Raw genomic sequence first — 13,055 nt, forward strand, 5'->3', positions numbered from 1 at the left:
GTGTGTGTGTGTGTGTGTGTGTGTGTGTGGCGGGGAGCTGCGGACCTGGAGGACTTTCCAGACACAGCGGAGGCCTTGACTGACACGGGCATACTCTGGCTGGCACCTCCTGGCATCCCCCCATCCTACCTGCTTGCCATGTGCCTGACAGCACAGGTGACATCCCCTGGGTGGATCCTCGGAGGAAGATGGCAGGGGGGTCTCCCAGGCAGAGAGAACCGAGTGAGAAAGGGGACAGACACCAAACAGCCTGTGTCTGGGACAATCTCTAAGAAGAACGCCTGTGATTACAGCCGGCCGTGCGAGTTGGTTTTGCTTCTGTGTAAAACCCCGACCGAAGGGAGTGGGAAGGAGAGGCCCTGTCTAGGAGTTCTGGTGAAGGAGGCACACCGGGCGCCCTGGTAACTTGGGGTCTGTGAGCAGCTGCCACGACACTGCGGGCGCTGCCGGGACACAGACCACGCTGAAACTGCCTGCGGCACTGTCCTGCGGGCTGTGCCGGGCAGAGAGGCGTGTGGTGCTTGCAGGCCTCTGCACCTGAATTGTTTCCGCACGCCGAGCTCACACCCCCCTCACACTCACATTGAAGCCAGCAACTATTAATGCGGCGACTGTGCCAGTTTTCCTATGCCAGCACCTGAGGAGTGTGCTCTGGCCCCGACCATAATTACGTTCTTAAGGAAACAGCTTCTAAATAATTCAGTCACATATGTGACACCCGCAGGCTCTGTCTGCGGATAAGATTTTCTAAAGGGAAAGAAGTCCAATATTCCCCGGGTGGCTCTGGGGTCGGGAGCAGAGGAGGAAGAAAGACAAAGACTTCCGAAACAGCAATTTCGAATTTCAGAGCAGGGCTGGAACCCAGGGAACGATCGCTGCCTTCCGACCCTGACCGGACCTTCGGGGCCCGTCTGCCGCCTGCCGAGCTGTGTTCCCACGGCTTCTGTTTGCCTGTCACTGTCCCACCACGGGGGCCATACACAGCTGGACGTCCAGGCTTTCCACCGTTTGCCCAAAGGCCACCTCCCCAAGAGCCCGATCGCCTGCGGGCCACTGGGCTGAGGGCAGGTGGCCTCACGTCCTGCCTCCGATCCGCACGCCGGTGGGACCTGCCCTCCCGACTTGAGGTAGCTCTGTACTCTGCTTTCTGGGCCCAAACACCATCAGGGACTCAGCGCTGCGTCAGATTCAACCGGGGCTGCCTCTGGAGCAGTGATCAGGGATGCTGCAGTTGTGAGCACATCACTCAGGTGACAGCAAAGGCCTTGGGCTCCTGGGGCCCGGGTGTGGGACCTTGTGCTTAGGGTCACATGAACCAAGGTCTGGCCTGGCCGTGGCCATGTGATCTCAGGTAACTTGCTGTGAGGCTCGCGCCCAGTACTGTCTGGGAAGCCTCAGGCAGGCTGGTCCTCGGTACTAAGTGGTTACTTGGTTATGTTAAAAAAAAGTGGTGGATGTGGTGCTGACGGGGATTAAGCATTCGGGGTGCAGTTCAAGGGCTCGGTCCTGCCGACCCCAGAATCCTCCCCGAGCCTGCACACCGGGGCTGAGCGGGGTTCATCCCAGAGTGAAGGATCCTTGGCCCGGCTCAGGGCAGGCGCAGGACGGAGCCGCTAGGCCTGAGTAGCCCCCGGCCGTGCTGGCCGCAGGCTGAGCTGCTCGGCGCTCTGAGGGGAGGGACGGGCTGTGCCCCAGCGCTTTCCAGCTGGGGACACTTCAGGCGTGCTCCTCTTCCTCGGTTTCCCTCATGAATAACGGGGGTAGTAAGAGCTCCTGCCTCCTGGACTGTGGTGGGGCGGGACGAGTGGAAACACGCAGAGCGTCCGCAGCAGCGCTGGCCCCAAGCCAGCTCTGTAACCTGCCTGAGGTTGCTGTCGCTGTCACCGCCACTCCTGAGGCCTCCAGCCTTTCTCCAGGTCCTGTTTCCAGGAGATGCTCACGACGCAGCCTCGGGCAGCACAGGCACACAGCGTGGCTTCTTGGAGCCTGAGACTCATAGGACAGCTCTTGCAGGCAGGGCCAGCTGGGGGGATGGAGAGCCCACCGCTTGCCTCTGTGATGCTCCTGGAGCGTTTCCACGGCCTTTTCAGCCCCGAAGAGCACAGCCCATGTGAAACGCACCTGAGGCCCGAGGGCTGCTCAGTGAGCCGTATGGTCCTGCACATGACGCACGTGGATCCGAGCCCAGCAGAGGAGCCCCAGGCTCGGACGGGTCCAGGGTCTGGGGGCACCGGCTCCGCCCCTCACCCGAGAGGGGCCCCACCCAGTTCGACAGACAAGGCAAAACCTGAGGGCGCTCTGCTCTGTGCTGGCGCAGCTGGAGATAAGATGGGCAGGGAGGCTCCAGGGCCGACATCAGACACATCAGAAGTTAAACACACAGGGAAATCCCCGGCTCACTCCCCACCGCCAAGGCCCGCGGGCTAGACTCTGGGTTTGGCACGCTATCCGGACCTGCAACCTTCAATTTTTATCTTCCAGGCGGCCCCAGGCCTCTCCTGTGGTGTCAGCTTCCGGCACAGAGCACAGGGAACGGCGCGGGGGCGGGGACTGAGGCATGGGGTCCTGCCCAAGTCACCATGTGCAAGTCACACAGTCTTCCTGTCCCCACCCCTGTGACTGGCCCCTCATGGGCATATGTCACTCATGGACAGACAGAGGGAACTGAAGAAATTAAACATCTGAAAAGTCTTTTTAAAAACCTGAGTCACTCGTGGATTAACTTCACGACGTTTTGCTGTTTCCCTTTCCTCCCTCTCTTCCTTCCTCTTTCTCTCTTTTTAAAAATTTCTTCTCACTTTCTCCTCTTATTGAGAGTATTTGCTCTTGAACAGTTAGAACTCCAGAAGAAATAGTCTTAGCTGTCAGTATTCTTGCAGCTTGAACGTGGGTTGTCTTTTCTGGGGAGCAGAGCCTATGCTGCCTGTGAGGTCTTCCTCACGGGGTCAGAAGAGGGAGGGAGCAAGGGGACGTGGGTAAACGCGCTCTGTCACGCACCATCCGACGGGAACCATGGGGATGGAGCCCTTGGACGTGGGGTGACAGGTGAGATCCAGGCCTTGGGTCTGGCATCTACTACACACACAGGGGTGGTGATTACAGGTTATTCCCAGACGGGGGCAGCCAGGAGGGATGCTCAGCTGAGCTCCGACAACCAGGCGGGACCAACGTGCACAATCTTTGCAGAGCACAGTCAACAGGGAGTAAGCACAGGACGCATCCCGAGAGCCGTGAGCCGTGGAGCAGACACTGCAGGACGCATCCCGAGAGCCGTGAGCCGTGGAGCAGACACTGCATCTCTCGGGCTCTCTGAGCTCCAGACTTTAAAAGAAAGAGGCTGGACTCGCCGTCAACACTGTCTTCACTCTGAAGTCTCTGACTTCCAGCACAGAACAGGTTTCCCTTCTATTCTGCCACGAGCCGCAGGGTGTGCAGCATCTCACAGCTCCTGGTATCGTCAACAAATAAACCATCCCTGTCACGTGTCCTGCCCACCATTCCGACAAAAGACCACTTGTTACCTGAGAATTAATTGTTTTGGGTCATTTGAATGATAAGCAAAAGTTCAATTCCTTTGCTGATTAAAAATATAAAACCTAGGGCTTCCCTGGTGGCGCAGTGGTTGAGAGTCCGCCTGCTGATGCAGGGGACACGGGTTCGTGCCCCGGTCCGGGAAGATCCCACATGCCGCAGAGCAGCTAGGCCCGTGAGCCACGGCCGCTGAGCCTGCGCGTCCGGAGCCTGTGCTCTGCAAAGGGAGAGGCCACAACAGTGAGAGGCCCGCATACCGCAAAAATAAATAAATAAATAAATAAAACCTCTCTTTTGCCGTGCCTGTTTAGTATTGAAATGCATTTCTTAGGAAATAAGACATTAGTTTAAGCCGAGTTCTTAAATTGGGGTGCGCAGACACAGTATCAGAAGTCTTACTTTCTCCCCTTTATATAGGGTCTGCTTATTATTCAAGTCTGGGAAACACTCAATTACCAGACACTTGCTAGGGCATCAAAGCTGAATGCACCTGCCAGGTGTGCCTGGGGGGGGGGGGGTCAGGAGGCTTCCTGGCAGGGTCGGGGCAGCAGGCGGTGGGCTGCAGCTGAAGACAGATATGCGATGAAGGAGCTGTGGAGCACAAGTCTGGGGACGCAGCCCCCGAAGAGGACAGGTCAGAGGCAAACGCAGAGGAGGGCCAGGCTTGGGTGAAACTGGGGAGGGGGCGGGGGAGACCCTGCTGGGGAGGAAAGCAGCGGTGCCGTCTCCCGCGAGCGGCCAACCCCTCGTCCCGGCGTTTCTGCGTTTGGGGCTGGTGCCATGAAGGGCAACAGGAAACCTATTCTCCGGCATCACCTGCCAACTTTCCACTGAGATGTCTCTGGAAACCAGTTGTGCTTCCCACAGCAGTGTGGGGAAAATGAAGACAATTTTAAAAATCACAAAAATAACCGAAATCTCAAATCCCTACCAAATTTGAAAGCCCCTGACCATTTTCTCTGAGGCCTTAGATCAAAGCTGGTCTCTTCTTTCAGGTCTTCTGGGACCTTGTCTCTGGGTTTGATGAAGACCCAGAGCTCAAACCACTGCTCAAACCAGGCACTAATGAATATGTAAGTCTTTATGGTTTCTCCTAGATGCTTGTGTTTATTATTACATTTTCTGTCTTCATCTTTATGTCTTTTATGTCCTAAGTGATGCTAAGCTCTCCCAGTGTAGGGTCAGGTCTTACACCTCTGCAACCAGCCCCGCTCCCTGCCATTTGGTCCCCCTGTCCTTAATGGTTCCATGCTGGGCCCTGGTGCTCACAGCCACAGTCAGAGAACCTTCCTTGGTGGGGTCACCCCCTTCTATGAGCCTCCCCGGCATTGACCACACCTGTCTGGAAAGGGCCTTCATGGTCAGACCAAAGTAATCTACACAAGGATGGCCCATACGTACCCACTAGGTCACTCCTTTCAGAGACAGGCCTCCTAGATTCACTCTCCTTTTTACTTGCTGCGATACTGACTACTAACTCATCAAAGTTTCTCCCCCTTCCCAGGCACACAGCTTCTCTTTTTCTAGGTGGGCCCACGTGCAGGAGTTCTGGCTGGAAAGGACGCACACCACCGCTAGGCCTCAACACAAAAATCACAAAACCTTCCCATTTCTTCTCTTCCTGTCTCCAGGGCCAGAAGCAGAGCCTTTAAGATGCTGGGGCCACACTCTAGAAGGAGCCTGCAGCCCTGGGCTCCTACCAGGAGAGCAACCTGTATTTTGTGTGCGCGAAATAGAAACCCTCTTTCTGCTGAGTGTTGGGTGGAATTGCATCCCCACAAAAGATGCTGAAGCCCTCGCCCTCAGGACTGGTGAGAGTGACCTCATTTGGAAACAGGGTCTTTGCAGAGAAATCAAGCTGAAATTGAAGTCATTAGGGCAGGGCCCTGATCCAATATGACTAGTGTCCTTTTTTTTTAAGATGTCGGGGGTAGGAGTTTATTAATTAATTTATTTATTTGGGGCTGTGTTGGGTCTTCGTTTCTGCGCGAGGGCTTTCTCTAGTTGCGGCGAGTGGGGGCCACTCTTCATCGCGGTGCGCGGGCCTCTCACTATCGCGGCCTCTCTTGTTGCGGAGCACAGGCTCCAGACGCGCAGGCTCAGTACTTGTGGCTCACGGGCCTAGTTGCTCCGCGGCATGTGGGATCCTCCCAGAGGAGGGCTCGAACCCGTGTCCCCTGCATTAGCAGGCAGATTCTCAACCACTGCGCCATCAGGGCAGCCCACTGGTGTCCTTTAATAGAAAGGGCAAATTTGGACACAGACATGCACACAGGGAGAAGATGAGGAGCCTGGGGTGAGGTTTCCATAAGCCACGGGATGTCAAAGACCGAGAGCAACCAGCAGAAGCTGGGAGACAGCCTGGGACAGCGTCCCCCTCACAGCCTCAGAAGGTACCAACCCTGCCGACACCTTGATTTTGGACTTGGAGCCTCCAGAAAGGCGACACGGTAAATTTCTGTTGTTCAAGCCCCCAGCGTGTGCTACTGTGTGATGGTGGCCCTAGGAAACTCATACACGAAGCTGCTGAGATTTTGGTGGTGGTTGTTAGAGCAGCTGTGATCATTTAGTAGCAAAATCCTGATTTTACTTGAGGTGCGGGGAGCCCAGAAAAAGACATTTCCCAGCATCCTTGGCAGCCTGCTGGACACGCGGCCAAGCTGTGACCTTTAGATGGAAGCAGAGTGTCAGCAGCTCCTGTGGGGAGACAGCCTGAGGCGCTCAGTTACAGGAACCACCCTGTGCTTCACCCGCCCTCCCGTCTTCCAGCCCGGGATGCAGACACGATGTCACTGTGCATCACAAAGCAACACGTCTTCCATCCAGTTTCAGCAACTGCTATCTTGAGTTTTCTGTTACACGTAACCAAACGTGATCCCAAATGATCTAAGAGATTTTTATATTTTAAAAGGAGCCTTTGTGCACGTGTGATGTCCACACCCACAGGAATGAATACACAACAGGAGTATTTCAGGCACTTGCTGGGCGGGGAAAAGTAGGTGCTCCAGGGGGTCTTTCTGGAGCCCCTCAAACTGCCATCTCAGAACATACATCAGACACTGAACAAAAACACCCCTATTCCCTTGGGTGGTGGGTACCACACCAGCAGCCACATTGAGATCATGCCTTTTCCAACTTAATTTTGTGGCTTAAGTCAAAAGTCTGAACAATTTTGAGCTATACCAAGAACTATAAACGCAGAAACAGGGAAAGTCAGAGTGAAATATCTCCTGAGTTTGCATTAGGCTGCAGGAAAACCAGAACTCAAATGTAACCACATGCACCGGCTTATACAACAAAGGTGACAAAAAAAGATTCCACACATCAGCACAGGACATAAATGCTGTCCAGTGTCCCATTAAGCAGCATGTGGCTTAGATGAAAAGCACAACGGTGTCACCTCCAGGTTCTCTGTTAAATTTCAGAGAAGAATGGGACACCGACTGCAGAGCCAACCTCACCCGTGTGCAAAGTGCTTTTTATTTCTTATTCCCTGGGTCCTCTCTCTCTGCCTCTGGGAATCAGCCACAAGAGTGACAGTTCAACTGCAACAGTAAAATGCTTAAAAATACCTGCTTATGTCAGGAGCGCCACAACAGAATATGGACGACAACCTATAACCTCCAGTCTGTCCATATTGATTGGGTTGATTGGTTAATGCAGCTAACCAACCAAACATGAGAATAACTGGTCGTTTGGCTTCCCAAGGAGAATTAGTAAGATACCTCAGAACCCTCTTCTAGAGGTGCTGCACCCCATACATTATTTTATAAATAGAATAAATAAAATGTTGTGTCGATGCTATTCCGTATATCTAAGATACAAATCTGCTTCATTTTCACTCACACCCGAGCCTTAGGAAAGGGATGGTGACTACCCAGCACCATGGGAATAGCAAGGCAGTAGGGGGAGGGAGGAGGGGGCATTGTGACCTTTTCACGCTCCTGACCCTCAGGACCCGTAATGGTGTCATCACATCCAGGCATGAACTTGACTAAAAGCAAAATCCATTCTGAAAAGGTAGGTATTAACCCCTTGACTTGGATAGAAAAGTAACAGGACCCTCCAAAGAAGTAAAAGTATTTAACTGAAGGGCTTTTCTTAAGCAGAGTTACATCTACTGTTTAAATTATGGATTCGCAGGAAGTTTCCAAAATAGTGCATTGAGTTCTGTGCTCCCCACCCTTAGCTTCCCCAGTAGTGACCTCTCATATCACTGTGGTGCAGTCACTGTACTATAATCACTGTACTGTAGTCACTGTAGTGCAGTCACTGTAGTGCAGTCAGTGCCGTGCAGTCACTGTAGTGCAGTCACTGTAGTGCAGTCAGTGTCGTGCAGTCACTGTTGTGCAGTCACTGTAGTGCAGTCAGTGCCGTGCAGTCACTGTGGTGCAGTCACTGTGGTGCAGTCACTGTAGTGCAGTCAGTGTTGTGCAGTCACTGTAGTGCAGTGTCGTGCAGTCACTGTAGTGCAGTGTCGTGCAGTCAGTGTCATGCAGTCACTGTAGTGCAGTCACTGTGGTGCAGTCACTGTGGTGCAGTCACTGTGGTGCAGTCACTGTCGTGCAGTCACTGTTGTGCAGTCACTGTGGTGCAGTCACTGTAGTGCAGTCAGTGTCGTGCAGTCACTGTGGTGCAGTCACTGTGGTGCAGTCAGTGTCGTGCAGTCACTGTAGTGCAGTCACTGTGGTGCAGTCACTGTCGTGCAGTCACTGTGGTGCAGTCACTGTGGTGCAGTCACTGTCGTGCAGTCACTGTCGTGCAGTCAGTGTCGTGCAGTCACTGTGGTGCAGTCACTGTAGTGCAGTCAGTGTCGTGCAGTCACTGTGGTGCAGTCACTGTGGTGCAGTCAGTGTCGTGCAGTCACTGTGGTGCAGTCACTGTGGTGCAGTCACTGTCGTGCAGTCACTGTGGTGTAGTCACTGTGGTGCAGTCACTGTCGTGCACTCACTGTCGTGCAATCACTGGACTGTGGCCAGACCCCCGAATCTCACAGCCTCCTAGAACGTCCCGCACTGTAGACCACTGCAGAAGTGCCTGGGGCCAGGCACATCTCTTCCCCCAGAAGACTCACCCCTTCTCCTCTGAGGAGAAGCAGGCCCCTCTCCGCCTGCCTCCCTCTGATGCCGTGCAGGTGTTTTGAGTGGGCTTTGTATCCATTTGACATCCATTCTTTGGCTTTTTTTTCTTTCCATTTAAATGATTTAATTATTTACTCGTGATTATATTATTACTTATCTTTAATTCTGAATTTCTGATAATTATTTGATAGCTTTACGAATATTATCATTTTGGATTTTTTTCTAAATACTGTCTCTAAATAAATCTGTTTTATCGACGTTTGAACACTTTAACCATTTTTAACCAGTGATTAATATGCTGCTGGAGAGCTCCTTTTCAGAACTTTCCCCCTAACCAGCTCTCCTTGGGGCCTGAAACCCTGCCATCGAGACAGGAGCCAGAGTGGCTTCCCGAGGGAATTACAGAAACTGCCACGAGGTTTGACTCCGTGGATGAAGGTAGAATGCTGAGCAGGGTCCTGCAGGGAAGGTGACACTGGGGTGGTGGCAACCGTGGGAAGGAGAGGTGGGACTGTAAAGGCCTAGGATTCCCCGCGGATTAGGGCAGAGGAAGGCTGAGAAAGGTCAAGTTCTCTTTACTTCTCAGCTTTCCCGACGGTCTGCCTGGGACTGCGCACATCAGTTCCTATTTTTCATATAGATATACATGTGCACATGTCACCGCCAACATGTGTGGGGTCCTCGAAACTCTCTGGGAAGTTCCGTCCCTGCAGCGGCGAGGACGTGAGGTGCCCCGTGTGCCATGAAGATGCCCCCGGAGCCACGGACACAGGCGGCTCCTCGGCCCTGTGGGGAGATTCTCAGAAGGGGGAGGACTCGGGCAGGCCCGGCTCCAGATCCCAGGGCCGGACGCGCATATCTGTGCGGCTGGGGCTTTGCCCAGAGTGTTGCAGGCAAGGCCGGCATGCCCTGCGGTGGCCTCCAGGCCTCGGCACTGGTGGAGCTGCGGGACCTTCTGGCTGGGAGGCCTGCACCTACACTTCCATCCCATCGAATCAGTATTGGTGACCGCGGGCTTCATTCTGAACTGCTAGGACATGACCCATCTTGGCCTCCAAAAAGAAACCCTGCCCAGATTATCTCATAAAGCTTTTCTGCTTCTTTCCTCCCAAGTCGCAGGAAGAGTTAAGAAAAGACCAAAAAGCACTTACTTTTCTTATCTGTTGTGTTGTGCACGGTCACCGTGGGGACCCCAGGACCTGCATTGGGCAGAGAAACAAAAAGGGGGTCATGAGTTTCATGGAGAACAAAAGAGAACCAAGCCTTTGTTACAAGGTGCTCACCGGGGGCTCTGGGGCGCCTAGCTCTGCTGAAGAGTCAGCAGCCATGGACGATGCAGAGGCCGGGCCCTGGGTGTTAACGGCACGTCTTCCTAACTTTGTGTCAGCGTCAATTACAATGAACCCAATGGAAAGTGTGTGTGTGTTAGATTATTATAACGACATAAAACATCTATACCCTTATAACCTCATTCTGACTGTCCGGACTCAATTCCACGTTGTCTTCATGGAGTTCTGGTCAATCACTGCAGACTCAGTCCTAAGTCACCTTTCAAAGCTGCCTTGCTGGTCTCTCCCGCAGGAAGCCATCACCTCCACTGGACTCCTGTAATGCTTGGTAGAAACTCACTAGTGTAACGGCATAATTTTGCAAATGTTCATCTGCGTTCCAGTTTTCTCTGATGACGTAGCTTGCAGCTTCCAGCTCCAAGGCTGTCCTGAAGCTGCAGCCCTGGGGTGAGACGGGGGCCTGGCCAGCTGTGGGTCAAGTCTGTAGGTCGATTTTGTTATTCTCTTTAGCAAAAGGAGGGTCCAGAAAGAGAAAAAGGCTTTGTAAATTATTTTTCAGCTATTCTGAAGGTGTATTAAGAGGCAGGAGTGGGTTTTTCTAACTTCATCTCTGCCCATTCTCTGCACTCCTGTTCGGCTGGGGCGGGCCTTCCCGCGGGATGTGACGGACACCAAGCTTGTTCCCACCGGGCCTACTGTTCTCTCTGCCCGAAGTCTCCATCCCCAGACACCGGCGCAGCTTGTCTTTGTCTTCATTAAGTCTCTGCTCACACGTCTCCTCCCACCACTTATGGGAAGAGACCCCTCCATGACCATCGGCCCAGCTTCCACCTGCCCCTGCTGCCTGTTCTTCACAGGGCACCGCCCGTACCTAATGGCAGGACCCTCTAGTATGCATTTTCAGTATTTGTTCATTGGCCCTTTCAACTGCCCTAGAATGCAAGCTCCAGAATTTATATGAACAAACTCTGGAAGTCTGTCTTTACTGCCATTATTTCCAGCATCTAGAATACCATTTGGAACATAGTTGGGGCTCGATTACATATTCGTGGAGGGAATGCTGAATGAATGATCACAGAACACACAGGACATAGCAGGGGAGGCTGCCCCTTCGGCCCTGGTGCACTTGGGAGGAAGGAGACAGAAAGGAAGTGAAGGCTGGTGGAGGGCAGGTGTGCAGAGAAAGATGGACGTGTTCTGGGAGGTGTTGGCCCTGGGGCTGCTTTTCCTCTGCCTCAGGCTGGGGTCTCTGGGACGCTATGAACTCCCAGGGGTGGCTGCACCTAAGCTGGGGATTCGTACTATTTGGGCAGCTTCCCGGGAATCATCATCAGAACTTCCTGCCTGCTTCCAAGGGGCCACGTGACAAGCGGCTGAGTTGAGAGCCAGGGTACCGGCCATGGATCTCACCACAGCGAGGCTCAGAGCCCACCCCGCAGAGGCTGCAGAGTGGACATCCTACTCTAGCGTCGCAAGAGAATGTGGCAGAAAAGCAGTGCAGTCCGAGGAGCACCCCCCGGCCTGGCTGAGCTGACAGACTGCGGTCACAGCAGCCGTGGACCTGAAGCCTGTCCACTACCTGGGACTGGGCCCAGACACTATCCAGTGCACATCCGAAGCCCGGGAGGTCCGAGGCCTCGTCTCCCTGACCACGTGACCCTCCCCCATTCACCCATAGATAGGACTGCCCAAACAGAATGCAGCTTAGCCAGTTATATTTGAATTTCAGATAGACAATATATATTCTTCAGTATAAATATGTCCCATGCAGTATTGGAACTTACTACTAAAAATCCATTTGTTGTTTACCTGAAATTTTGTGTTACTGGGTGTCCTGTCTTTTTATTTGCTAAATCTGGCACCCTTGACCCAGGGATGGGGAGGGGCGAGCAGTGATGTGAGACTCTGTGTGTTTAACCTAAAGGGACAGCACTCACTGAAGGGGATCTAAGCATTGGCTGTGGGTTTAAATTATTGAGTCAAACTAAGTTTTCTGGCTCGAAGATCCATTTCCCCATGGGGCACTCATATGGAAGAACAGATCAGTTACTGAGAAATAAAGAACCTGCATCTCTTTTCTCTGCACATTTCAGGGTGAGTAAATTTGCAAACAGAGCACATCCTCCATTTTATTAATAATGTAAACAATTATTAGTTATTTAGTGCCTTCTATGTAAAAGGCACTCTGCTAGGTGTGCATATGAATAATTTCTAATCCTCACACCAGCTCTACAAAGCAGGTGCTTCTAACCATATTTTACAGATGAGAAAACACAGGTTTCAAGAGCTTTATGGTTTTTGTCTCAGCCACACAATAAGAAAGTTGCTGAGCCTGGATTAGTCCCTTCTTATTTTTAAATCCATAAACTTGATATATGTTTCTAAAAAAATTCAGAAACTACAAAAAGGAATAAAGTGACAAGTAAAAGACCCTTCTCACCCCACTTTCCAGAAGTAACCTAAATGTTTCTAAAATGTTTCTCTGCATATAAGTGATCAAATTTACACATAAGCAATTATTTTAAACATACAAATAAAAAATATAAAAAACCTTTCATGTAAATATGCAGCTTTATCAGACCTTAAGGTTATACCACATTGCCTTACTTTTTAAAAATAAAACATAATACACAGATTTTTGAGGTCACCTTTGTGCCCTGCCCTAATCTCAGTCTGCTCCCTTTCCAGAGGTAACTGTTATCTTGGAGTTAGTATTTATTATTTCTCTGCATATTTAAAAGATATTTTTGCCGCATGGTATGTGTTCACAATAACATATATGCCACACACAGTATAATATAGCATACCTCAGTGTAACATCTTTTATATTGTCTTAATATCCAGTCTGACAATAGCAAGAGAATGGAGCCAAATGCCCAGAGGATGAGTAAACCCAGCCACTGAGGAGAACAACTGAGCAACGGCTGTGAAACCTGAAGATACCTGACACCACCAGACAGTCCCATCCCTGGACCACATCTCAGAGCGAGCCCTGCACACAGACACAAGGAGGCAAGCATGCAGTAGGTCGTTCTCAACAGCAGCTATGTCTGAGCCACAAGTGCTGAGCTAGCCATGGGCAGGGGAGGGGATGACTTAAATGCAGTCTGTTCACCCAGTGGAAGATCGCAGAGCACGTGAAATGAGTAGACAG

General features: G+C 52.0%; 1 protein-coding gene across 2 annotated transcripts in view; it reads right to left on the reverse strand.

The window, feature by feature from the left end:
* The window catches only part of DPP6 (dipeptidyl peptidase like 6), an 800,631-nt gene that overhangs the window by 30,371 nt on the left and 757,205 nt on the right, over positions 1 to 13,055 (reverse strand). For both annotated transcript variants that reach the window (XM_007457181.1, XM_007457180.1), the window contains exon 17: positions 9,764 to 9,811. In XM_007457181.1, coding sequence (XP_007457243.1) covers positions 9,764 to 9,811 — 48 coding nt within the window. The remainder of the gene's footprint in view (positions 1 to 9,763; positions 9,812 to 13,055) is intronic.

The sequence above is a fragment of the Lipotes vexillifer genome, unplaced genomic scaffold (assembly GCF_000442215.2).
Source record: "Lipotes vexillifer unplaced genomic scaffold, Lipotes_vexillifer_v1.1 scaffold944, whole genome shotgun sequence".
In the NCBI taxonomy this organism is placed as follows: Eukaryota; Metazoa; Chordata; class Mammalia; order Artiodactyla; family Lipotidae; genus Lipotes; species Lipotes vexillifer.